General features: G+C 42.6%; 1 protein-coding gene across 3 annotated transcripts in view; it reads right to left on the reverse strand.

Moving 5' to 3' along the window:
* Positions 1 to 1,093: 1,093 nt before the first annotated feature.
* Positions 1,094 to 27,371, reverse strand: part of WDFY2 (WD repeat and FYVE domain containing 2) — a 52,210-nt gene continuing 25,932 nt past the window's right edge. The window contains exons 1-9 of one of the 3 annotated variants that reach the window (XM_026073695.1): positions 25,129 to 25,214; positions 22,460 to 22,610; positions 20,582 to 20,694; positions 19,459 to 19,585; positions 17,397 to 17,502; positions 13,678 to 13,779; positions 11,791 to 11,921; positions 11,426 to 11,534; positions 1,094 to 2,290 (exon numbers count right to left, since the gene is read on the reverse strand). In XM_026073695.1, the coding sequence (XP_025929480.1) occupies positions 1,970 to 2,290; positions 11,426 to 11,534; positions 11,791 to 11,921; positions 13,678 to 13,779; positions 17,397 to 17,502; positions 19,459 to 19,585; positions 20,582 to 20,694; positions 22,460 to 22,610; positions 25,129 to 25,141 (1,173 nt within the window). In that variant the 5' untranslated portion in view covers positions 25,142 to 25,214 and the 3' untranslated portion in view covers positions 1,094 to 1,969. Of the gene's footprint in view, positions 2,291 to 9,136; positions 10,261 to 11,425; positions 11,535 to 11,790; positions 11,922 to 13,677; positions 13,780 to 17,396; positions 17,503 to 19,458; positions 19,586 to 20,581; positions 20,695 to 22,459; positions 22,611 to 25,128; positions 25,215 to 27,371 lie in introns of those variants that run through there. The other 2 variants (XM_026073694.1, XM_026073696.1) reach the window with 2 other exon arrangements.

Consider the following 27,371-nt stretch of genomic DNA (forward strand, 5'->3'; position numbering starts at 1 on the left):
GCACCACACCCTGATGTGATTGGACTACTCCCCTTCAGGCAATGGAGAAATGGCTGCATGACTCCAGGATAAAAAGAAATAACATGCTAAGCCTTATGTGCTTGCTTTTTCTGTTAAAAATCAAATGGAATTGCTTTATCATTATGAACGGAATAAGAAGAGGAAGGGAACACTGGGAGTCTCAAGTTTTATAGGATAGAGAGCTTCACCTCCTGATGAGAGGGCTTTATTTTGCCTGGAACAGTTTATTTCCAGATAGGGAAGATGAGATTCATATTACCTGGCTTGTGGACATTTGAACTATTCATCTGGACTCCCACTGTAAATCAGTAGAGAGAGTACAGGCTCTTCCACAGTGATTTATTGGATCTAGTTTAGAAACAATCCATGTGTACCTATATCTTTTTACTGACTTTAAAGATAACCCAGCTCAGACTAAGACATTCAGGTGGGATTCATTTTATCTTATGTGTTTCAGATATTAATTACTGAAAAGCCAAGACTATTACGAGCAGTGGTGGTGACACAGTAGTGGTGACACATCTCCTGAACTGAGTGTGTTTGATAGCAAGCTACCCACAAAACCCAGCAAAGTTATGCTACCTGTTTCTGCACATGGTTGGAGATCAGTATGGTAGGACAAAAGAATTAGACACAAAAATAAAACAGATGTTCTCTGGAGCTCTCTACAGTGACATAGCTTGAGGCCATGCTGATGGGCAGAGGAGAAATCATTATGTCTACTTTACATACTTTAGTTTCCCGAAAGATATCCTACTGGCTGATGTCCACTTTCAAACCAAGAGCGTGCTTCAGAGTTCTGCATTTACTTAATATTCAAAGGCATTCTATTAAGTATCAATTTAGGAAAACTTTGCTTTTCAGCCTGTTGTCAGTTGCCACAGAAATACAGGCTTTATTGTAAGAGAGGCGCTGGAATAAGTTTTCCCATGAAAAGCACTGCTGAAACACTTCAGGCTGTCACACTTCTTCCTGAAGAGGCTGGAGCAGCATTCAAACTATTGCTTCATTTTAGAAACATAACTCCTTCTCACGCTACAATGAAACAAAATGACAGGAAGGTTTGCGCAGACATTTATTTCCCCCAAAACCTTATATTAACAACATTTTACATTGTTCAAACTGTTAAATACAGTTCCTGAAAACAAGAGCATGGCAGAAAGCATATATAGTAACTGCATTTCTCAATCTAGTAGCTTCAAAGCAAATTAAGACAATGTTTGCATACTTGAGTGTTTTAATTCAAATCACTTCTCAGCTCTGCAGTATAGAAGAAAAGTTGAATGACAGATATCTAAACAGTTCATAAAAATAACCCAAAGTGCACTTTAACATATATTCTAGTCCACATTCTGTATTGATATATTTAAATATCCCATAATTTTCTTTTTAGTCACAGCTTAAGCTGGAAATGAGGGCAACAGTATGAAAACTGCTTTAATCTAAGTTTGGTCACAGTATAAAAAAGAGCCAGATACTTTATATTATGGTTTAAGTGCACTTGTGATAAAAAAATTAAATACAGGACAGCAGGTAGAAACAAAATCTGCAGTCTCCCACACTATTGGTATTATGTTCCCAATGATGATTTATTTCACACCTTTTCCATAAGAGCAAATGAGGTATGTAGCTATAAAGCCAGCAAGATGTTTTATGTTAATGAAGTTCAGAATAAATTGTACCTGCATGTAAGCAAATACATTTAGTGTCACCTATAAAATTTTCAGGAGCAAGAGAAAAATGGCATCCAGTGAAAGAATATCAGAAATATAACGTGGTACAAATTCCTGTTAAGCCATGCACATTAAGAACTTAAAAACACACCTGTTTTATAGGACCTGAAATACTAGTACAATGGCTGTTCTTACTTCACTTCCCTTTCCACTAACAGCCCAGCTCTTCTTATATCATCTTTCAAGCTTATATGATTCTGACCTCCGTTGTTTAATTATTCACATTCTGAAGACTTTCTCATTTTTCTTAATTTCTTAATGTCGCCCAAGGCTTTTTCTCTTGGGGATTTTGCACAAACAGGAATGCAACACCACAGACCGCATGTGGAGTCATTTCCCCATGTCCCAGTGGGAACACATGGCCCATCGCCACCGCAGCAGGACTGACTGCAGCGATGCAGATGCACAAGTAACAGATGCCACTGGAATGTCCTTCTAGTCTTCGGTGAAAATTTTAGGTTCATGCAACAGATACCAGAAGATTTTGTAAACAGCATTTCCTTTTCCTGACGTTTCATTTTTGGGCCATGTTTGTTCTTTGTTAAAAAACAAAACAAAACAAAACAAAACTGTGGTTGATTAAAGGTGAAAACAATTGTTAGTAGCCTGCTTTTGAGTACCAGGGCTCTGTCAGCGTTCTCGTATTTTTGGTTTCTGTAGAACTGTTCTCTATAGAAAGCAGGGGTGGGCCAGAAAAAGTAACTTCATATGTACCACAACAAAATTCCCCYAAGCCCATAAAACCCCAAACCCTACTACTAAATTGGAAAGCATTTTAAATATAAATACCTCACTATTCTGGCGCCAGCTGCAAATACTAACTGCTTGCATCTGCACCAACATACCTCCCAGCTTTTGTGCTGTCCTAACTCTCCACACTAATACTGTTTCGAGTCCTTGGTAACGTGACTCAAACAGGGATACCCCTTCCTGTTAAAAATGACTGAGGTGGGATTTTGAAACATGCTCAGCTTGGGCTGAGAGCTGGCAGTTTTACTAAGGCCTTCAATATCAACAGACTTTAGTCAATGCTGAAGAACTCAGTGTTAATATTTTATGTGGTGGAACAGAGCTCTGGGCCAGACCTTTCATTCTTCAATTCAGTCAATAATTATATTCTTGGAATGACAGAGCAGTCTTTAAAGACATAACGGGTAGGAGCAGTACTAGTTTTCATTAAACAATGTTTAAATCAGTGAGTGGAGCATGAACATGGTTTAAGTGCTATTGCCAAAGTACAAAATCATTCTTTCAGAGAACAACCCGGTGGTCAATGACTTCAGTGGAGAAGGGCAGCCATAAAATAGTTTAATCTATAACTTCCTATTGCCCAGGACCTTTTTCCATTCCTTGAGTGTGATGCCTGCTCACAGTCCCTGCTAAAAAAAAAAAAAAAGACCCTCCCCTTCTTATGACACTGGATCCCATTAATCTAAAATTAGCGCTGGTCAGTATTCCCCAGATGTCTTCTAAAACGAGCTGTTAACATTTTGAATGAAAGTGGGAAGCTTCAGATCTCTCCCATCTCATCTCAGGATATTCCCTTGTTTGCCCATCAGTGTCTTGCATTTCTTATGTTTTGTTGGGAGAGGAAGTTCTGGGTGCATTTCGACAGACAGTCACTGATTGCAGAAGATAGTTTTGAAATGCAAATAAGAGGACTTGAAAACTGTATTCCAGCAACAATCCTTATAGCACCGATCTAGACACTAAGAAAGAGAAAGGAATACTGAAAAGGCAAGAAACTTAAAGGGGAGGGAGTGTAACATAAACAACATTCTGAGACTAAAAGTGTCCAAATGCAAGAACTTTGGTTATGAAGTAGGTCATGAAGTATTTATGTTTCTCTCTCTTGAGGGAGACAGCAGATACACATTTGGAAAGATGGTGCATTCTTGTGAAGAAAACCTGCTCTCTAGCAAGGTAGACCCTGACGCACAGCCTTCCAAAGAGACACAGTGTCAGCTTGGCCAAAGGGCTGCAGCAGGGCAGGCTTTCCACCGTCACAAGAAATCAAGAGAAACAACTCAAATCTTTGCTGTGCCAGCAGTGGAAGTGGTACCTCACAGATACAAACGCTGATGGACAGAAGAGCGCCAAAACCCACAGCACTGCAAACTTCAGGGAGCTTCAGGTTTTCCTTGACGGTTAAAAAGCTTCCCTCTTGGTAATTTTCCCTTTACTTTCCAGGCATGGCAGGAGCTGAGAAAGGCAATCAGCAGGCAGTCTTGGGGTGACGCAGAGAACTGGGCAATCAGTACACTGCCCAAATGGCCCACTTCCATGGGCTGCTCATCCATTTCCAGGTAGTGAAAGTAAAAATTCATCATGTTAACGGAATGACCCCATTTGCTCAGATAATAGTTGCCAGTTTTATGCCAACAAAAAGAATGAGTAGATGAATGGGTCCAGTGAAACTCAATACTCCAAATTCCTTGTTACAAGTCAACACACAGACACACAGACACACACAGGAGGAAAAGCAATAGACAAAAGTTGATGGAAATGAATTCAGTTGAGTTGAACTAGCACAATTTATTCAGTTATGTTGGAGACACCTACTTACATAAAGGAATGGAAAAGTGTTACAATATAATAGAGAAAAAAAGTGATCCAATTGCTGAGCAATATCCCTAGAAAACACTGACCAGAACCAAAGCTGGAAATACTTTTCATGTAAAATCCCTATATTCTGAAAGACAATGAAGTTCATAAGAGAGGTATTGGTTAGTATGGTGGACTTAAGAACTAACCAAATAAAGACAGAGTCAAAATTCATTTGCAGCCTTTGGAAAACTAAACCACACCTTTGAACTAGTCAAGAAAAATCAGATTTTCTGAAGTAACAATGTCATACAGCAGATGCCTGGTAGATGGTATTTATCAATATGTGGCTTCTGTCRGTCATCCTGTTCTTAAAGCATAACTTCAGCTGTGCATCTTTGTTTGCTGCAGTACTGTCTGGACACTGAGCACGTAACTTCAGTGTCCAAACCAGAGATAATTAGGTTCACATCCAAGCTGTAAGCCAGAGAACTATGGTATTGGCTGCAGGCAGGGTGGGAGAAGAAGAAATAAGATTTTATTCAACATCAAAGACAGAGTGGTGAGAACTTCAGAGAAAATAATTTGAAACTAAGGATGAATCAAGTTCATGTACTCATTTTTGCTGAAACTTTATTGAATACTTGGTAGCAGCAACCCCACAGAATTAGTAGGGACATTTTCTTGGGACAGGACAAAGTCAAGGTCTTAATGAGTGAGTCTTTCAAATCTGAGGAAAGCCCAGAACTGCTACAAAGTATTTGTATTGATTAGTATCTACAAAGTTGTTGAATTCTGATAATAGGGAGGAAAAAACTGTGCAAAGAAGCTTGGAAAGTGTAAAGGTGATAAAACTTTTAATACATTGAGATTATTTTATGTATGGGAACAAGTAACCAGAGAGGGGCAAAACCAACATCTCCTTAAGGCCTGACACCTCCCAGCACCATGTTAATAGTGATGTTTCTCTCCCATCATTTAAATAGCTAAGTGCATCCACATTTAATGCATTTCTCACAGCACTCCTTGAGGTAGACAGATGCTACTACTGGGCAACTAAGACATAGAACAAGAAACAAGTTAGGTCTTCATAGGTTTAATCTACCACCCCATCACCAGAACAACTCTACTCTTCGTGGCATCTGGATCCTGACCAGGACTGCAGGTTGGCTTATAATGCGAGGACCGAGATAGTTCATCTTTGTACAATTCTGATGAATATTCATTTCTACACTACTGGCTCTTTTTGTATGCTGATAACACTCACTCTTGGCATCTTTTTTTTGCRACCACTTTGCCAGTAGACTGTGCTGTTTTGTTTCCATTCTGTTTTGAGTTTGATGTCCCCACATGGCAGCGATTTCAATGCCTTTGAACTCAGCCTCTTTTATTCTTAGCAGCACAATGTTGTCCTGCAGCAAACAAAATTTCAGAGATGGCCAAAAACAAGCCACAGTGCAAAATCCCCCCRAACTGGGGAAATGCAATAAAAAGTCACACGTGACCACAAAGACTTAATCYCTGAAACGTAAATTTAAGAACATTAGGTTATTGGTCAAACTAGGGGAATTMTTCTGAGGTTCAAAGATTTCCTGACAACTTTCACATGTGATTTTGGAGAGAAAAGCTGGCTCCTCCTTTCCATCAGTATTACACAAGAGGCCAGTGCTGAAGGGACTTAGCACATTAATCCCTCCTGAAAAGGGAGCAAGCTTGTCGTTATTGTTGCATACTATTGTCACATATAGAAACAAAGCCTTTAACTCATAATTGAAAACATCCCATTTGCTCCATGAGGTCTCCTGGAAAGGACCAGGGTGTGCCAAAACACACACTGTAGAACTCTCTCTTATGGGCTACCAAACTGAATTTTAGTTGTTCTTACCCAAACCCTATTGTAAACAGTGAGGGCAGTCATATGTAGCATTCACAAATACAGTCAATAGCCCTAATATTTTAGATTTAAAGAAAGATACATCTTTTCTTCATTTTTTAAGTCACACAGTAGATGCAAATGTTTGGTGGACTCCTCTAGAGAAAAATTTGCATATTCCTCTCCAACAGTGATTTCCTCAGCAGGCAAGCTGAGGAAACAAGCAAATGTTTTTTTCTACACCTTTTTTTGGATCCTGCACAACCCCTTTTTGTGTGTCCAACAGTCCATTTTCTTATCATCAACCAACCCCAAGCACAGGGAACGCATCCTCCTTTTCTCAGTGCTGGAGATAGTCATGCCACTTTGCCAGGCAAAGCGCAACACACACATGCAGTTTTCCCTTTTGATGCTCTAAGAGGTAATGTGCTGACATTCAGGTGGTTGCCTCAAGTTCACAGGACTGAGGTGGGGAGGTCACTTGGGCTTTGCTGTAAGAAGTAGCTGTAAACAAGAGCGCTAGCAGGTGGGCACACTAATGCCATCAGCCTACAGAACCAGTCTCTCCAATAATGCCCAACTTTTAACCCTTAGCACTACCCTGTTTCAAAATGACTAACCATGAGGTAGCCTCCCACAAAAGGAAGAAACATCAGTGCTATCCTGGCAAGCAGCTGCCCACATACTTTTTCCCTTCACCTATTTTCTGCTTCAAAGGACTAAAGTCTGGAGCTGGGGAGACTCCAGGTCTCAGGTCTATCTTCCTTCAGCTGCCTGGTACACGCATGGCTCAAGTCCGCTGTTCAGGCACTATGTACAGGACCAATGCCTGCCTCTTCACTGCATAAGCACTACAGCTACTGTTTATTTTTAAAACTAGAAATTGCAGGAGATTCTCTGAAGAGCACTGCTTCTTCCCCCAAAGAAACGCAAGCTAAGAGAGAGATGAAAATCTATCTGTTCTAAACTCAAAAGTGGAGGAAGGCCGGCAKTGGTTGCATGCCCACTGGCACAGCAGGAAATATAACTAAAAGCCTGGTGCTGCAATCCAGAAACCCCAGGGAAGAGGGGCTTTGCTTTGTCTGAGTGTGTGCGTGTGGAGGGGGGCACTGCACAGTATGCATCTGCACTGAAAGACACCCTACCCCCTGCAAAGAGTGCAATTCATAAAAATAGCTCAGGTTTGTTATTTTGTGACTAAAATGGAAAGAAAGGCCCAGGCAGCAGGGAACCCTATTTGTGCTGATCAAGAAGACAAAAGAAATCGATACTGTTACACTAACAAAGCAGAACAGGAGGGGAGGCATTTTTAACTCTCCCAATGTCAAATCCTTCTAGTTTCATTTGGGAGGTAAAGGAATTACTGTTTGAGTTACACATGCCTATTTCCCCTTGATATCTCTACATTGTATCTTTTAAGATCATAGCAAGGGGACACACTTCCCTTCCACCCCCTCCACCAGCTCCCCCTTCAGCTTATAGGATTTTCTAAGCCAAGACCATTCTATCTTGAGACTGCAAGACACTGGGACATCCAAGTTAAATTCAGATAACTCTGCAGGTACTTTAGTCAGAAAAAACAGAAAGGGAAATTCTGCAAAATGGATTTGTATACCCAGCATCCACCCATAAGTTTCTTTGTGACACTGAAACCACAGCTCCTTGGGAAGGGAAGGGGGACCAGGAGTTTATTGCAGAGTAGTCCAAACACACCTTGCTCCCAAATTTAGTCCTCTTTAGAGTCGGGCCCCTCACTTTTATTTCAATTTCCATATGGTATAAAGGGACTGAGTATTAACGTAGGGGCAGATCCTCAGCCTGCCGATTTCGCAGCTCCATTAAGGTAAGCACAATTCACATTGTATCCAGGCTTGTTGCAACCATTTCATCTCCTCAGGAACACAAGCTGAGCAGTGATTTAAGTCTACTTCAGAGCTCCCATGTTTCTGCCCGTGTGTGAGACAGTCTCTGTGGCAGCAAAGCAAATCTGTCTTTGGCCAAAAGGCCCTGAGCCTGAGGTAATGTGGAACAGCATAGTCCGGCAAAGTTGCAAACACCTCCTCCAGTTGAAATGAGACCTTGGCAGGCCACTCACTCATCTTGCCTAGCTCTGACAGCCAAGAACGCTTCAGTCATCAGAAAATATGCACAAGGTGCAATGAAAAGCTGTCCAAGAGGAAACAAACATCCAGCTTCCAGGAGAGAAAGTAGGAGGACTAACAAAAGAATTAACATTTAAACTGGAAAAAAGACTCTTTTTAGTGCTATGTAAATCATATTTGAAAATATGCATTAAAATACGCTGCCTACAGGGGGACCAACAGGCTTTACGGCCAGAAAGCCAGAGTGGCATGATTTCAGACAACAGGATTGCAAAATGSTTAAGCCCACTTCCTAGGGTGCATAAAAAGAAAAAATTCCCTGAAAATATGTAGCAGTCCTACCACATGCACTACTCGCCCTTTACTGTGGCAATTAATCAGTCAAGAATTAATACCACAGATTGCTTTTCCCCCCCTTTGCCCTGCTCAAACAAGAGTTACTGTCAGGCAAGCAAAGGAGAAGCTTTACTTTCTTTTAGAGTTATCACTCAACCCTAAATGTGACTTTTCTCTATGGAGCAATGTTCTTTATGGTGGTAAAAATAATCACCACCTCACTTTAGAGGGGAAAAGGAAAGTACAAAATGGGGCAAAATTGAGCACCAATGACTTGCTGTGTCACAGCAATCCAGACCACAAGGCCTGCTTAAACAGGAGAGACAGGAAACTCCTCGGTCTGCTCTGCAGCTCTATTTTCTAAGCCAGTTTCTTCAAAGAGCAACAACTGTGTGTTTAAAAGTGAAATGGATTAAAGAAATTGAGAGATGGTTTTTCAGATATGATCCCTCTGGAAAAGAAAGGGATTGTTTTTGTTTATTCATCTTGACAATGTCCTTTTAAAAAGGTAATTTTGGTCAATCCAGGCTTTTAAATACTTTTTATTTTTAAAAGAAACTGCCAAATATGACAACAGGACAATTGGTGTCATTCAGCAATATCAGTTTCTGGTCTGTAGAGGCAATTAATAAAAACCATCAGCATTTTAAGAATAAATATGACTAACCATATGGAAAACAGGAAAATCAAAATCATCTTCAACAACAGAGACAGGTATAAATGCTGAAATGTTGCTGTGCAAGGTAGAGGTAGAGGTAAAACAGACTTTTCAGACCCAGACCAGTTTTAGATCTCCCCCTCTGTGCACACACTCCCAAAAGCCTCAGTTGCCAATAATTTAATTTGAATGAGCCTGTCAGCCTCATCAAATTCAAACAGACCTGTGTGCTCCTTGCAATGCTCTGAGCTGGAAAACTATTTCAGCTTTTGTAGAAATTAGTTGCCAAGCAACCTGCCGCCTGGTTTTGCAACTTGTGCAGCAAGGAAAGAGCCAGGAAGCTGTATTTTAAACTACCATGAAACAATAAAACATTTTCCAGATGACGTCTGCTCAGACAAGTAGACGGTAGAGCCCTTTTTGGAATTGCCATAGTCCATCTGATCCTTAGTGATGTGACGAGAGAACATGCAATGCCCTGCCTGAAGTTTCCCTACTGAAGAGAATATTGCTAGCCGAAATATCACAAATAAATAGGTGCTMGCTGGGGGGAGATCCGATTGCCTTACACAGTATGCTGATGTTGAAAATGTACACGGTAAGAAACGACCCAAGAACCTTCTGTACAAAGCAGCAAGTATTCTGACACAATGAAATATAAAAACTAAAAATTGCACTGCACACAGATTTTCCAAACAAACTCAAGACAACCAAGCACAGTCAGATCGTACAAACCATTAGTTTAAAAAAATACCTTCTTGTATATTTTGAGAATAAGTGGAAAGAGTATTCATGCAAATGTTCAGCCTTGATCAAGCAGAGGACATAAAATAATTGTAAACGCATTAGTTCCTTCCTCATCTGCCACAGGCGCCCAGCGTTATCTATCTTCTGCAGTATGATTAGGGTTAGAAAATCTGTTTCTTCTGTAAATACCACCTTTCAAGTTCCACTGATGTGTCATCAAGACACTACTGGTGTCATATCCCACAACTGTTAATATAATAAAAGATAATACCATAGTGAATAATGGTAAAAATAATAAAATATAATATAGTATATAAGGCCATATCTATGTAATCTGCACCTTTTTCTTTGCTTAAGAGAGGCCATTTGGTCAAAAATGGAAGCATCTGGTCCAAATAAGTTTGATTTCATTTTTCAGCATTCATGTCAGACTGGTAGAGTTTGACGAAATGACACTCTGTGTCATTATACTTTACACTGTAAGCCAGGTTCATAGTTGTAACAGGTCCTTAAGAGAAACCAAAAACCAAAGTGTATTGCTAACTCGAATGGTTAGCATAGTCACAACAMAACATGAGGGTTTTTTTAATCATTGAAACAGAGCTTTGTTATAAAATTATTCATAATTTTAGCTATTTCTGTGCAGGGAGATCTGACATTGGAAGGGCCTCTCTTTATTTAGCTACATAAACTGAGATTAGCCATACTGAAATACAGTTTGTCTTCCCTGAGGAAAAGGTACAGTGAACACTTACTTGGATGTAGCTAGTCTAGTCCCAGCCACTTCAGGCAATAAGCTCATAAACCAAGACTTCAAATGCACTTTCAGTGACATATACAGAACTCAGACAACCAAACCATGTATGCAGAAGACCTTCTATATGTGATCCAGTGTCTATTTTAGCCGGACATATACCTTCGGCTTCCCAAAAGTGAGCTCTATCTAGGTAGCTGAACTTCTCTGTTTTGCTACAGAATGCAGAAAGCTCTGGCCCATGAATAGCTTTTTCATTATACACAAATGACATTCTCTTATGACATTCTCTTTATATTCTTCCTATAGAAACTAACCCCTCCCCTTACCCTTGAAAAATGTGTGCTGCCACAGAAGGAGGAATTTGCAGGATTTTATTGATGCTCTGAGTGCTTCACAAGACTCATGTAAGAAAAATCCCTGACAGGGATTTCAAAAGTCTTACTTTGAAACTAAGTGAGTTTTAGAAGAATGGAGCAATTTTCCATTCTCCTGCATGGAGAAGGAATATTGATTGTTATCGGGCAGAAGCGGGGAATTAGTGACTGTGAGAGAGGTCTCTGCAGGTGAAAGAAATCAGGTGGGACATATCTGGACTCACAAGGGAGAGAAAGGGGAGATGAAACACAAGAGCTAGAGAAATCTCTTCACTCCTACCTTAATAACCTTGTCTGTCCCCGAGGTCAACAGCCATCCCCTGGTGGCATCAAAGTGTACGTGAACTATGTTGTGCTTACTGTCATGGAAAGTAGCTGTGGGTGCCCGCCTGAAGAAACAGATCCAAAATCAGCAAAGACCACGACTGCAGGGTTTTCCCCTGAAGTGTTCACTAAGAGAAGAGGCAGGGATGGAAGGTTATCCCTCCTGGTTTGGGAGGTACGGCAGAGGCATCCCTCAGAGAAAGAGCCTGGGGACCACCCCCCTGGCCACTACCACCCCACACCCTTGCATCTGCTCTGGCTCTCCCAGGGCCAGGAATTTTGCCCCACTCCAATGCAAGCCTGCTCAGTGCCCACACTTACTCTTCATCTGTTATGGACTCGTGACAGCTATCGCAGACTCTCACTTCAAATTCAAATCCCATTAGCGGGATGGAGGAGCGCTTAGAGCTGCATTTACCACACACGGCTTTCCCACACTTCCGGCAGTGATGCTGTGAGAGGCAACACACAAAAAGATATCTTCACCCACCACCCAGAGGCCAATCACTGCTCAGCTCTGTCTGATTCTACCATTTCACTTCAACAGGACTGAGCCAAAGTTGCAGCAAACAGGAAAGTGACTCTTCCAGGGAAAACAAAGGAAAACAGGCAGAAACATTAGAGTAAACGGGGAAAAAAAATCTTACTGTCAATTTTTCTTCTCCTTCTCTACCTGGAGCTAGCAGCAGCTGATCACTAACATGGACACTGGGACCTGGCAGATAAAGCACTGCACAGGTGAGGTGGGCTCTACCTCTCTACCCCATGCTGCAGGGTCACAATGTACATCATCCAGTAAATCATCGTTTCCTCTCCTACTAAGTGCTTTGGGATCTGTGCGTGTAGCTGCAGGTCAGGGCTTCTTCACTGAGTGCGAGTGTGGCCAGTGCTAAATGGGGGTGTAACAGGATGAGAGGAGAAAAAAAATCCAAGCTGTGCTCTTTTCATTAAAAGAGATAGAGATGGAGGAAGAGGACGAGGAAGCCCCTCTAGAAGGAAGCCCTCACAGAGCTGGGAGCTGTGATCCCCACTGTACCTGGAGGAGGCAGATGCACCTCCTCCCTCTGCTGATGTGCAGAGCAGCAGAGGCCTGGRAACTGCTGAGGTTAAATTTTAACCCAATCCCCTTTCTCCAAAGTTGGTATTGGTGCCAGCTATTGAACAATCAAGTTGGAAGACAGCTAATCATACAACACTAAGTGGTGAGCACAACAATTCTCAACCTGGTGTTTTTCCTCAGAGGAAAAAAAAACCCTCTTGATTCTTACTTTGGGGATGTACGGGACAACAACAACGCTCAGCAATATGTGACACATTAAAACATGTCCAGGTCAAAGAAGCATGGGGCCACGCTGCCATTATCAGCATTAGTGCAATGTCATTCTGGAGTCTCATCTCAGCCTCTCCCTCTAAATATAAACATATATCACCTAATCACCTCAAACTCTTTGGCTGTTTTCAGCCTCAGAAGTACTAGTGTGTCTGCATTTTGATACTACCTGGATCCTGTTTCCTCACATACTGCTGCGTGAGACTGCAGTGCTGCCTTGTCTGTCATTGGAGAGCCAGGCACTATGGTGACAAGCATTATATAAAGAATGAGAAAATGCTCAGCTGTGGCCCAGACACCTGACTTTCAAGCTCCACAAGAACACCCTTTTCTGTGTTTTTACGCTCCTTTCCTGAAAGGCTGCAAGCTGTGGCCCTTTACTACTGGGCAGAAAAATGTAACTGCATGTTCCAAGCAGACCAATAAGCCTTTTCCAACACAGCCTGAGCAGTTACAGATGTTTACCCAAGCCCATGGAAAACAGCTTTGCTTCCAACACTATCTGCAGAAATCAGCTGCAAATTTCTTTCTAAAACCGATTCAACTGACAATAAGCTAAATCCCACATGGTTAAAACTGTGGACAGCCCAGAAACAGCAAATTTAGTCAGCCCAACATCTATTATATGCATTTGCTATTGGGACCAGCTGCAAAAATTTCTTCTGCTTCTAACGGGCAAGGCTTTTCGCTCTCAGTGTTTTCCCCTGCATAGTGAAACCAAGCCTGATCACCAAGAGGAGCTCACTACCCAACTATTGAGCACTCAGTGGAAAAACAAAGTGCACGTTCTTCACTCTTTAGAGGAAAAAAAGTTACTGTAATCTGCTGAGAGGAGAGCCTAACTGCATTATGCTAAAGTATCAAAGGATCGTACTAACCTGCCTGAGGCCTATTTTCTTACTGTCCCACATCTGTTTGAAGTTCCAGAAGAAAGGCTGGTCACATTTTTGACAGGAGTCGCTGTCCAACCATTCGGGTGTCTGCAACACACATACACACACACAAAAAGGGAATGAGCAACAAGCAGAAAATCATTCATTGGAGCCCAGTGACAGGACAAGAAAGACGTTTTGGGTGCAGTAACTTTGTCAAGTGAACTTGATTAAAAATCCCCATTTTTACAAGAAATCATTTTGACTGCTCCCTGAAATGTCTTTTTAGCTCAGCTTTGAGCCTTGAAGGACAGAGGAGCAATACTTCTCACCCTACACATAAAGCAGAATTTGATTATAAGATGATAAAAATAACCCAAGAACAAACAAGCCTCCTGCCACCTCTCCAAGTTTAGAATTAGGTGTATAAAAATGAATGTCCAACTGGACAGCATTTACCATCTGCTACTGCCTCTGCTGGAAACTGGAGGCAATTAGTATTTCCAACAGCTGAGCTAATCATCTGGATGGAAGAAGAGGGGGAGGTATCTGAAATGCTGCCTTTTTTCCTTCTTTTAATATCGTGAGAGATATTCCCAACATTCCTGCTGTCAGAGGTATTTGTTACAAATCACATGCAGGGCTGAGAAAGATGAGTCTCCTGAACAAGCCTAAAAACCCCAAACAACTCTTTTCCCTGCTTTTACACAAAGAAGATGTAAGGCAAGTCTTCCATTTCCTAATGCAATGTGTAGCTTCGCGCTCATGCTGTAGATGAAGGGGGTAAGGATAGAGAAGATTCAATTAAAAGAAAATAATAAAGGCATTTCTCTCTCCTCCAGCCATTTTGCATGGAATGAACAGAAGCAAGTTTTGGCCAAGGGGAACAAGTTTTGCTTGGAGAAACAAGTTTTGTTTGACCCTGGAAGATGTCAGGAAACGCCTGCAGCAGTGGGGAGGCACATGGAGGGGGCAGGCGACCTCCTCCTGTACCCTTGGGTCCTCTGACACATGTGCTGCACTGAGTCGCCAGGGGACAGGCAGTGCTTCTCCCCACCGTGTTTAGGAAACCCTCTCTGGGACACGCTCTGCAGGAAGAGCCTTGGTTCCCCATTTCAGAGGGCAGCTGCATTTGACCCTCCTCCAACTGTCTGTCTGTCAGGGGACAGTCTGTCAGTCCTATGCAAGGCTCCTTCCCACCAGATGACTTCTGCTCCTCTCGCCTGTCCACCTGGACAAGCGCTCAGGCCAAAGCAGGTGCTGGCAAGCAAATCCTTCCTGTCCCTGTGGTGAGGCAACCCCCAGCCCTCCCAGCACTGCTTAGGCAGCGCAGTGACATGCTCTCATCCACCCCCACCACCCGGAAAACATTAAATAAATAATAAATTAAATTAAATACTTTGTGAGGAAGCGCTATTAACAAACTGCGGTTGGCTTATCAGAGCCACAAGCTTCTCAAGTATTGCAGTTAAAGAAGGCAAGAGACACAGTTAAGATTAAGAATTAAAAACAATATGAAAGCCAGACAAGCATACGGTAAGGCTGACTGAGTCCCTCAATTCCCCTGATTACTCTGACCCCCAACTGTCTGTTTCAGCTTTTCTGTCAGCTACTTTAAAGGCAGGTCATTCTGCAGGGGTAAATTCCTGTCTTTCCTACCTGCAACTGTCTTTTAGTTTAATGCCTATAGATTTACATCTGCATGAATACATTTTTCATCTCTGAAGCATCTGAACACTATATATACATGAAGAAGATGTTTTGCTAGTGACTACTGCAAGTCACTACTTGCAGTTACTGCACTACTGTGCAGTTACTACTGCTTTGCAGTAAAATGGAAACACAGCTTCTAGCATCTTTCAGATGTTCGCTTCTTACAGCTTTTTAAAAATAGAATTTAAAATAAGAAACCAAGGGAAAAAACGGCTTAATGCATTCTAATGTAATCTCAGAGATGTGGGAAAATCTGGTAACATCAAGTGGGAAAAAAACAGGCAAAAAATACAATAGTCAAAATCCAGAAGAAAGTGCTTTAGGAGCCCAAAACAAGATCTGGTATTAAAATCCCAAAGATTCAGGTTTYGGAAGTGATTTAGCACAATGGACTCCCTATTGCACCACTGATAACAAGAACAAGCCCATACAGCCCCATCTAGAGAAAGCAGAACACCCGTTTGGCAGCACCTGCTGCTAAACTCTCATTTAGCTAATTATATTTCTCCTCCAGTTTTTAACCAGTCCTCTCACAACACTGCCATTTGTTTCACAACAAACCAATTTTAACCCTTATTGTAGTCTTTCTAAGACAGCAAATAAATAAGATTTTCATTTCTGGATGTTTGAGTTGCAGCAATGAGGAAACATCTGTTGGGAGGGAGGAAGCTGCTCTGCTTTCGTTTCACTTCTGGAGCTGATGACATAATTGGCCAYTAGATCAGCAATTAAAGAGAGCCAACTGGAATGTTAATTCATGTGAAAAAGGGGCTAAGAGTAGTTCAGTTCCTGCCTAGGCCTATTTCAGCAGATTTTTCAATCCGTTTTTCCACTTATGAAAGTCTCCTGAGCCCTTGCTTGAGAGAGACCCACACAACCAGGGGAGACCGAAAACCCTTGTGGGGAAACAGCAAAGCTGATTAAACACTGTGCTGTCAAGAACATCGAGTGAACTGGAAAAATTCACCACCCTTACCCCTCCTTGCTTTTCTCTAAACCTACTCAATTATGGCAATGTTCTGCATCACATGTTAAAGGCAAAAGGTAAAAGAAGGGTGTTTTCATCCCAGCTGTGTCCTTTCCAGCCACAATCCCACACTACACGCTGGCTGAATAACCTCTCTGTACTCAGACCTACCTGCCATGGTTAAGCGCGGTACCTGGGCCTCCTCTTGGCCCTGCCTTCCCTTGGGAATATGGCAGATCATTACACATAGCTGTAGTCTCCAGGTAGGGAAAGGCAGAGGCTTGCCGTGACTCTTTTTACTGAGATTTGCCATATTCAGAAGTACGGCTAAAGCCTGATTCACTCAACACAGACTTAGAGCATCCTTACCTCTCTGAGTCAGGTCTTAGAAATTGCTGAATGGAGGCTGGGCCCACAGTACAGAAGTCCTGGGGTACATTTTTGCACTTGTTCACATTCATTAGTCACACAGCATAAAAATGGTCATGACTGTATGGGTGAAATTTCTTTGTCTTGATCAGCAAAGTCATTGTTTACCACTGTTTTATGTGGTTACACCAGAGGGTAGCAAGACTGAGCAGCAGGAGAGACTGAAGGCATAATTAACTGTCTTTTTAGCAAGAACAGAGAAAAAAACCTGGATCAAAGTGCAGGTTTCCAGAGATGGCAAAGAGCTTTCTTATTTTGTTTTCTTAAAAAAACCTAATAAAATAATAATCAATCCATCGTTTACCTCTGAACTATAATATTTCTCATGATATCCTAAAAAACAACGCAAAGCATCTCACAGCATCTTTGTTAGAGGATGCCTTTCAGAGCAGCAATGTAAAGGATAGAAACCATTTCACAGCATACTTAACACAAAGTTTTTGTCAGATAATTACCCCTGTACTGTATTATTAAAGGCACAGCATAATTGCTGTATAATAACTGGAGCATTTTTACTGCCTGGAACAATCCTGTTCAAGCTGAAAGTTATGCATTTAGAAAGGCCTCTTCTTCCCAAGATGGTTTCAGACAGAACCAACAAGAACTGAGTATCTACCTCCTGTCTCTCAACATCCATGTTCCAGACAACGATGCCACCGTCCGCACCGCAAGAGATGAGCTGTCGAGTGTGGTGAGCATAAGAGAGAGACTGCACTTTATCACTGAAAAAGAAACAAGAAAGTTACTAATTAACCATTTATGACTAACACAAAAATTAAGTATAGAATATACAATAAAGCAGTATAAAACTCCAGTTTGCCCATATCTTCAGTCCCCTCACAGTATACAGCATTTGTCAGAGCACCAATGCAAACATAAATACACATCAGACAGTGCTGCCAATCAGAGTCTTTGTTAACCAGCTGGGACTAGAACCAGAGTGTTGCTCATCTGGGCAGGAGCCACGAAAATCAAGGCCCATTGTGGTAACTGCTTTCCCTGCTCATGAGACAGGAGGTCCTAGCTTTGCTGGAAAGCCAGAACAAAGCTAGAGATCTAGGGCCTCTCAGAAGACATTCCTGAAAGCATAAATGTAGCCCTGGTACTAGCTTCCTATTCAGAAAGCTAGTAACAACATTGTTTTGGTAAATATCTGCAGCATCCAGAAGTGAAGCACTGAAGAACTGCTGAAGACTTTCTTTCAGTACTAATAAGCAAGGAGAATTTCAAAAGTAATATAGGAAACCCTAAATTGCTCCTAAGTCTTCCCAAGGTAAGGTGGAAGATTTAGGTGCTTTTTGTTCTTCTTTTAAGGAAAAAATAACATGGGAGAAACAATTCAGTTTAAACCCCCAAAGTTAAGGTTGGTCCATCATGAAAGAATTAAAACCAGACCTCATCTCAAAATATTTATGACCTGGGAAACAACCACCATACAACAAGATGTACTAAGAGGACGGTAACTCAGCATAYAGGGACTGGAAATTCCTCATACCTTTTGGTATCAGTTTTGTTTGCCACCACAACTGGCCTCACCTACTCAGAGGCCTTTCATATTGATCCATCTGTCTGTGCATATGGCTGCTCTTCCATACAGCAATGTTTTACAGGACAGTTTGGTATAATACAGCCCTCCTAGACAGCGCTGACTTGCCAAGAACCATAGCACCACTAAGTGAAATGCTTCTCAGTTCCTGTTGTGATTAGGGCCAGGTCTGTACATGCACAGTGTAAGCCAAAAGCCATGCTACATGCAAGATCCAGAGGCTAATTGCATTTTAGAATTTCCACAGCAATAAATATAGCTGTGGTGCACTAGCAAGCACCCATGTCAGGGGTATAAGGGTGAGCTGGGAATTTCAGCAAGAGCTCTGCAGGGCTCTGAAATGCAAGTGGCCCAACCAAATCACTCAGCAGAGCACAGCATCCTGCACAAAAAACGTACGTGCATATAAGAAGCTGCAAATGCTGGAGTCTCTTCAGACCTGAGTTTGGCAGGCAAGTCTTACATATATACACCTTCCAATACACTGACCCAAACTTGTTACACTGTCAGCATTTAAAACTCTAGGAATTCATTGCAGCTAGACCTATTCCACCTCTAATCTCTACTCAGTGTCCAGCACAGGCTTACTCTTCTTCAAAGATATCTACTCTACTATGCAAACGTGAGGTCTGTATTTGCAAAGGTCAAGCCTCTTTGCATTAAGGAGATGGTGAAGGCCCGTTTGGGTAAAAGACATTAGATACAGCTCAGATTCTAAATATAGTGACATGTAAAACACATAGTTAGCATTGAGTCAAAAGGGACTAATTCGCCAAGCCTGATGCTCCCTCTAGGGGAAATAAAGAATTTGGCACTTAAAAAACAAGAATTCCCTGGCAGCTCTTCTCATTTGAGGACCCCTCCTTTCCCCACAGAGGTGCAGACTCCTGCACAGCACATTCAGGACATAGGTAATAGCTGTGCTTTTCTTCTTTACCATTTGCAAACTGTGGGCCCAGTGCTGAAAACCTTACTAAAAGCAATTTATTCGCCTTGTATATGGACCATAGGGAGCCACATATACAAACATAATGCATGTGAAGACTGTAACCTCTGGACTGTTTGTTTCCAGATGTGGCTTCTGCCTTTAGCTTTTCTCACAGGAAAACAGGAGGAAGGGCTTTGAACATACTTATGTCCTTGCAGCTCGATGGCTGTTCCTTTTCTTCCTCCAATATCCCACATTATAATGGAATGATCTGAACTGCCCGAGAATAAAACTCGCTGTACTGGGTCCCAACAGAGAGCAGTGACACCACCTAAAATAGGAGATGCACAGAACAGTCATTTCATTACTGAAAGTGGAAGAGAAGAATGTAGCTAAAAATACATACATTAAAAAATACTACAAAACATAAAGAGAGGGTGATTATAATGTAGGTCTATCCAGCAAAGGCCATGAAGCCAGCACACTCTGCTTGCCAATTGAAAACAAGCTGCCTAGAAAGCCTGCTGAACCTCTACACTGCTGTTCTCCAGGCAGAGGGCTCAGCTGCCTCTCACATGAATCCACCGAACAATAAAGAGAGGTAGAAGGAAAGCCACCATATGACAGTCACAGTGTGACTGCACAGCATTTCATCTCCACCATTCCCAGGAGACAAAATTTTACTATAAAAGAGAAGCAAACAAGGAATTTTATGGGCACCTTCATAGTATCGTAGCATGAGGATTGAACTATCTAGTGTTCTGCCCAGCCATCTCAGAACTAGGATAGCCTTGGAAGGGAGATGTCGGGTACTGTGCAAGTTCACTGAAGACAAATACACCACCACAGAGAAGGGATATGAAGAGATGCTGAGGAATGACCACCAATTCTTCTGTTAGATGCTAGGCTCACATCCCATGGCTGCTGTTTTTAAAGTGTTGTAGGGCACAAGTCCCAGCAGCTAAAAAAGCAGTTAGCACCTCCAATATGCACATCCAAGGTGTGTCTATCCCACTTGAGCAAAAGTGTTTACAAATGTGRGTCTTTCCCTGAGGAGCATCCTTTTCCTCCCAGAGTTACTGCAACACTTGTCCTAACTCTACTTTAATTAGCAGCTTGTGGAGTTTTCAGCACTTCTGAGAAGTTTGATCCCTCTTTTACTTTTACTAATACAGAATTACTTCCCTGAGTTTTGGTGGCAGTTTAAGCTGGTCTGTCTCCCTTCCAGCTATGCACATGCACATCATAGTGTTTCACAGGAGAGTCACACCACAGTGATGTTGAGCACAGATGAAGAACCAGATTGGATCTCCTCCTGAAGCCTTACCTGTGTGTCCCTTAAATGTCGTAACGAGGCTGCAGGACTCTTGCTCTAGTTTGAGTATGGTCACTTGTCCAGAGTGATCACCAACAAACACATGCCGAGTTTCCACATCAAATCTGATGGGATAAATGCTGAGGAATATACATTGCTTATACAAGCTATGCATTGCTTTTCATGACTTGYTAATTCTTTTAACATGTGTATACTGCATCCTCATGAATAGTGTTCCAGTCTCAAGGAGGAATTCAGAATGGACTTTTAGGCCTCCAACTTTAGCTGTTCATATTAATAGTTCAGTCTCCCTGAGTACACCACGTAGTCAAAGGGAAAAATAAGACTACTCCAGAAGATGTAATTTGTCTTTTCACTATGAACCATCTATGAMGAAACCCTTCGCCACCAATAGAGGAGTCTCAACTCCTCAGGCTCTGTAACTTAGGTGCTAGAGTTGGATGGTGTTCATTCTTTCTCTATCTCTTCCTCAATTTGTTTAAAATAACTACAAGTTTTCTACTTCATTATAGTTAGGTTCACAAACACTACGCTCATCTTTTTCCCAGACCACTGGTCAACCTCACAGAAGTCCTCCAGAAGGACATCTCCTTAAGTGGTTTCTAATAGCAATTGGTGACACTTGGTTGTGTTATAAGAGCCAATCTGTGTTTTATGTCATATTTGGGGAAGTGTCAGCTTCATTGGGTATATCATGCATCATACTCTAAACTGAGTAAAATCTGAACCCATTCAACTAACTACCAGAACAATCTATTTGGATAGACTCTGACMTTTTAATCTAATTTAACTCCACATTTAGATTCTATATTGTATATTTAAGGAACTACTGCTTAGCATTGATCTTTTGCACACAGGACTTTAGGAATAAGCACATTCCTGGTTCTGCCAAGCTTTTTGTGATATTTGTTAATGATTCTCCCTTCTCCTGTCCTCCACCAACAGGATCTGATGACCCAAATCGAAGTGACCTCCCAAATTTTAAATCATTTGAAAAGGTCAGTTCTCTGGAGAGGTTTAGGAAATACAGGACAAATTCCTGCATCACACCTTCAAAAAGACCATTCAATTAAAAATAGAGTTCACTTTTCACTCAGCCAGATGATATAAAGCAAGTCCATACACATTTCACTTGTTCAGACAATAATTTTGAGTTAGTCTCATTGCCCATGAACTAGCAAAAGACACACCATCTATACCACATACACTACAGGGCACTAAAAGTCCGTTTACACTAACCCCTGGTTTCAGCCTAAGAGCTCATACTTTTCAACTTCCCTTTTCATTTGCAATGAAGCTGAATTAATATTTCTTTTATTGGTAGGCAGCTGGGGCAACTCTGGGTGAATAAGCCACTTGAGTGCCATTTCTGGAGCTATTTAGTTAACCCATATTCCCAACACATAGTGGGCTGTTCCAGAGTGAAGGACAAGTACTCATTATTTTATATTTAAGTCATTTAATTTTTACCATACATACACACAGGCAAACTGACCTGATCACTGACCTACTTTGCTAGTGTTAATTTTTATAAGAAAGAATGCACTGCATGGTTAAATGGGGGCCCTGTCCATATTTATTACAGTAACAGACTACAAGCAGTTGCAGACCGCCCATTGCTTTGTTTAAAAATGCTTAGACCTAAATATGCCACCATGCGTTAAAGAGACAAAGCAAGGAGAACAGACAGTTTTTAAAATTGGATTTAAATAACCATTTCTTTCACAAAACACTGAACAGGGCAYGAAAGTTGGAGGATAATTAGAACCCCCCCCAAAAGGATGTTTAAGTGCTGTACAGCAAAAATAAAGAGTTATTCAACTCTTCTGTATTCTCTGTTAGAACAGCTAAGAGCTCAGCAAAGGATACTGCAGGCCACAGGCCCCTGCGTTGGTGCGGTACCCTCCGAGCCGCTGGCCGCTCTCGGAGCAGTGCCACGTGAAGTGCTTGTCTTGTCCAGTGCTTAACACCCACTCCATCTCCAGGACAAATAGGATCATCATGACCCTGCTTTGATGAGCTGGAAAGTAAGCAGACAAACATCTAATTGCATTGCAGAGAACACATAGGCAGAAGACTGCTGCAAATACAGCTCCCTTGTACACAACTCCTCGGCTCCTTCCTCACTTGTTCTTGTGTTTAATAATTGAGTATACAAGAGCTACCTGTAAGGCTCCTGCTTGGCAAGTTCAATGCTTGCATGAGAAAGTGGAGAGGCAGAACTTAATTCCTTCCTTGCCTACACTAGCCCTTTTCCTTTTTCAGTAGGACAGGTCTTCCTCACATCACTGTATCATCACCAAAAAAGCGACTATTGTGGAAAGGACTCTGGGCTCTATTTGAACCTGTTTTGAGCTTGCATCACAGCAGTGCACATGCCCATGCTGTGGCATGCTGACACTTCTCCCCGTGAGCTCTGGTGGATCTGGGCTGAGGATTGTGGCACCCCAGCTGACTGATGAGTTACAGCATGGGCACAACCTTACACCAAAGGAAAGTTTTAGCTTTGCATGTGAACTGGCTATAAACGACATTGGGGGGAAACCCCCCCCACAAAGATCACAGTTGGGCGAGATAAATAAAACAGCTGGACGAATAAATTTCTACTGCTACCTAAATAAAGCCATCAAAAGCTTTTCATCAAAGCAGTGGAACCCAGACTTTTACGAGGGCTGTTTGTATGAATGACCAGTGGGTTTGGTGGTGAAATGCTGAGTGAGCTGTCTTTTTAATAAAACAAGTGGCTTGAAAGACACGCAGAATTGCTCTCAGCTGTAATTTAACAGTGAATGCCATACTCCTCAATCCACAGGCCTACTGGTTTATTACTGTTCTGGGACCCAGGAACATGTGTCACATAAAGCAGCCTCCTTGTATTTGTTTGTGTAAAAGCTGACAGGCTGGAAAGATTAAACAGCTTTGGAAGCTTAAAAAACACTTCAAAACCTCCCTCTGAAATACAGAGTCAAATTCCTCAGAACAATATGGAAAGGTTGCTGCCTACCCTATACAAATTTAAAGCACAGAGTAGAATCATGCTCAAATCCTATGAAGGGAATTAGTTGTAGTAAGGCCTGCACAAGCTGACATCTGTCACTGATCCACACCACTTTTTTAAACTTAGATCCCTCGAGAATCAAAGTCAATATATGCAATGACACAGGTCGCTGTAACTCTGATTCAGAGCAGGACCAGTTTACAGCGTAAGACTTGAACTGTGCCAGATACTTTTACCCTCACCTGCAGCAGAACTCAGATTATGGCCCTTGTTTCCACACACTTTTAAACTCCAGGTCTGTAATCAAGATAGAGGGATGGGGACCACCCAGGAGCAACCAGAGCTTGTTTAAACACATCCTCTTTCCTCTCCAGCCTTCCAGATTTCTTCTCTTGGAAAAAATTCAGTCACTGCATGGGTGACTAGTGTTTCTCTTTAGCTATTGGTTGGTCTCCCTGGGAGCATCTATGCYAGTTAGTGGAGTGGTGCTCTGTGGGAATGGCCACAGTGGGACATGTGCTTGTCCAAGGACCTGGGGAGCCCATAAAYGTGTCCCAGGGGCTCGCATGCACCAGCAGTGCCACTGTCAGGCACTCGCACSTCCTCAACACAGGCAGTGCGAAGCAGGCCATCATGATGAGGTTGTTCAAGGCATGCCCAGGGGAGTTTCCTTTATCTCCAAGCATGGACACTCTCCAGCCTCTCCATGATACCCGATCCAGTGGTTGACCACCATCATGGAGAAAAAAAAATCCCTAATATCTAATCTGAATTTTTCCCTGCTGCAGTTTCTGTCCACTACCTCTTGTCCTTTCACTGTGCATCGCCAAGAAGAGCCTGGCACTGCCATCTCTACACCCTCCCATTATGGGGCTGTAGACAGCAGTAAGACTCATCTCAGCCTTCTCTTCTTAAAATTGACCAAAAATAGCACTCTCAGCCTCTCCTTGTACAACACATGCCCCACCTCCCTAGTCACCTTCATGGCCCTCCAGGAAAGTGATATCTTCCTTGTCTTGGGGAGCCCCAAACTGGACACAGGACTCCTGATGTGGTCTCACAAATGCTCAAAGAGGGGGAAAGTCACTTCCCTTGACCTGCTGGCTGCGCTCATGCTAATACAGCTCAGGATGGGCTTGGCCTTCCTCGCCCCAGGGTGCTCTGCTCACACAGGGGCAACTGGTTGTCCCCCAGCTCCTTGCCTCCAAAGCTGCTTTCCAGACAGCTTGCCCCAGCCTGTTCTGCTCCATGGGGCTACTCTACTCCAGGGTCAGGACTGCACATCTGCCTCTGGTGAACTTCAGGAGGTTCACGTCAGCCCCTTTCCTCACTTGTTAAATCCCTCTGAATAGTGGCCCTCCCATCCACATATCAGCTGTTCCCCCAGTTTGGGGTCATCTGCAAACTGGTGGAGAGCGCCCTCCGTCCCATCATCCAGGTTGTTAATAGAGACATCAAACAGCTTTGGCTTCAGTACTGACCCCTGAGGGAAACCACTCGTAACCAGCCACCAGATGGACTTCATACTGTTCATTATCACCTTTTGAGCCCATTGTCCAGATGGTTTTCCTCCCATCTTGTCGTCCACCAGTTCATATCACATCTKCACAGTTTGGTTTCAAGGACACTATGGGAGACCTTGTCAAAAGCCTTGGTGAAGTCAAACAAAACATCCACTGCTCTTTCCTTGTCCATAGGGAGAGTCATTTCATCAAATAAGGCAATCAGGCCGGCCAGGCCAGATTTGCCCTTGGTAAATCCATGCTGGTTGCTCCCAATCACCTTCTTGCTCTTCAGGTGCCTGGAAATGGCTTCCAGGAGGATTTGCTCCTTAACCTTCCCAGAGACTGATGTGAGGCTGATCAGTGTGTAGTTCCCCAGATCCTCCTTCTGGTCCTTCCTGACAACAGAAGTGACATTTGCTTTTTTCCAGTCATCAGAGACCTGCCCTGAATGCCATACCATTTCGAAGATGATAAACAGCAGCCTTACAATGACCCTGTCCAGCTTCCTCAGCACCCTTGGATGTATCCTATGATCACCCATGGACTTGTACAAGTCCAGCTGGTTTAAGCTTTCCCTAATTTGATCTTTCCCTAGTCTGAGTACTGTTTTACTCCCACAGGTTCTCCCAGTAAGTACATGGATCTCGGAGGCCTGAAGGCAGACTTTACCAGTAAAAACTGAGGGGAAAAAAAGTCACTTAGTACCCTAGCCTTCTCCATGTTCTTACTAGATCCTCTGCCTCACTGAGCAGCAGGTCCACATTTTAATTAGTCTTTCCTTCATTTTGGACATACCTATTGAAGCCCTTCTTGTTGCCATTCACATCCTCATTAGTTTCAACTACAGCTCAGCCTTAACTTTCCAGATTTTATCCCTGTAAACTCAGGCAGCATCACTGTATTTCTCTCAAGTAGCCCAACTTTGCTTCCACCATCCATGTGCTTCTTGTTGCATTTTAGCTCAGTCAGGAGTTCTTTGTTCTTCCATGCTGGTCTTGTGGCATGCCTGCTCAACTTTCTGCATTGTTGAGTCAGACTTCATTTCTGCTTCAACAACACCAGTTCCCAGGATCACATTTATATCTGCCCAAACAGAAGACTTCTGCTACAGTCGCAGAGAACAACATGATGGCAGCYGGTCTTTCATGAACAGACCCTTTAAAAGGCATCCATTACCTATTAGTATTTCAGTACATAATTTTCTTCAGCCAGAGGTCCAGGTTGCCTAGAAACCTAGCTGCTGCCAGCAGTCAATGGGCAAGGCTGATGAGCATAGACTGGGATTGCAGTGTGATCAGAGGTCAAGCAATGAGTGGTGTGTGCAAAATTGAGCAAGAGCAACTTTCAAGAGCATTATGCTGGTAGGCCAGCAGCATGGCAGCGCTGGCACAGGACAAAGTTTCAGAAACCTGCTCCTTTTCATCATGGAAATAGTTTGGCATTGACCAATCTACAACAGAGAAGATGTAATGGAGGTATCTGAAGCAATTATCCATGTGCTTTTTCTCAGCATTATCCAAGGGATGTAGATGAAATTATTCATGGCTTCTCTGTGCAAGGTTTTCCCAATCGTGCAGGTGCCACTGCTGGCATTCACATGCCCATCAGATGCCCAGTGCAGGGTTTATTTGACCACATTGACCACAGGGAACAGAACTTGATTGTAGCAGAGACCTTGGTGAGGGAACACAGAAGGAGATTCACAGACTCAGATTCATAGGGCCTATGGATATAAACCACAATGCCTGCATATTCCAAAATTAAATGGGAATTTCTGGAAGTTAAATGCTATGTTTTAAGTATTCTTTGGAAGAGGAAGAAAGTAAAAAATGGAGGGTCTATGCCCATCTGTACTGTGGTTAGTGTAGAATAGCCACTTTCTTGCTGGATTATGTAGCCCTGCCCAGATGCTGACGGACCATCTCATCACTTCAGCTGCACTCTGTGCACCACTGAGATGTGAAATGTGTATCTGGAAGACTTCCTTTAATAAGTTTGTGGGACATGCTAGGTCCAATCATACTAAATGCTTTGCAGATAGCTAGTGTCTGCTGTGACCACCTCAATCTCTGCTCTGATGTGGGGAGATGTTTTAGCTGGACTTGTCTGCAACTGACCTTTTCTKGCAGCATTCCCAGGCTACTGCAACCTCTGGCAGAGAAGGGGGTACCACAGAAGGTCTCAAAATCAGAGATYATAGCTCTAGGTTTATCACAGATCACAGAATCACAGAATCGCTGAGGTTGGAAGGGACCTCTGGAGATCATCTAGTCCAACC

Source organism: Apteryx rowi, unplaced genomic scaffold (assembly GCF_003343035.1).
Source record: "Apteryx rowi isolate R43461 unplaced genomic scaffold, aptRow1 scaffold_372, whole genome shotgun sequence".
Lineage (NCBI taxonomy): Eukaryota > Metazoa > Chordata > Aves > Apterygiformes > Apterygidae > Apteryx > Apteryx rowi.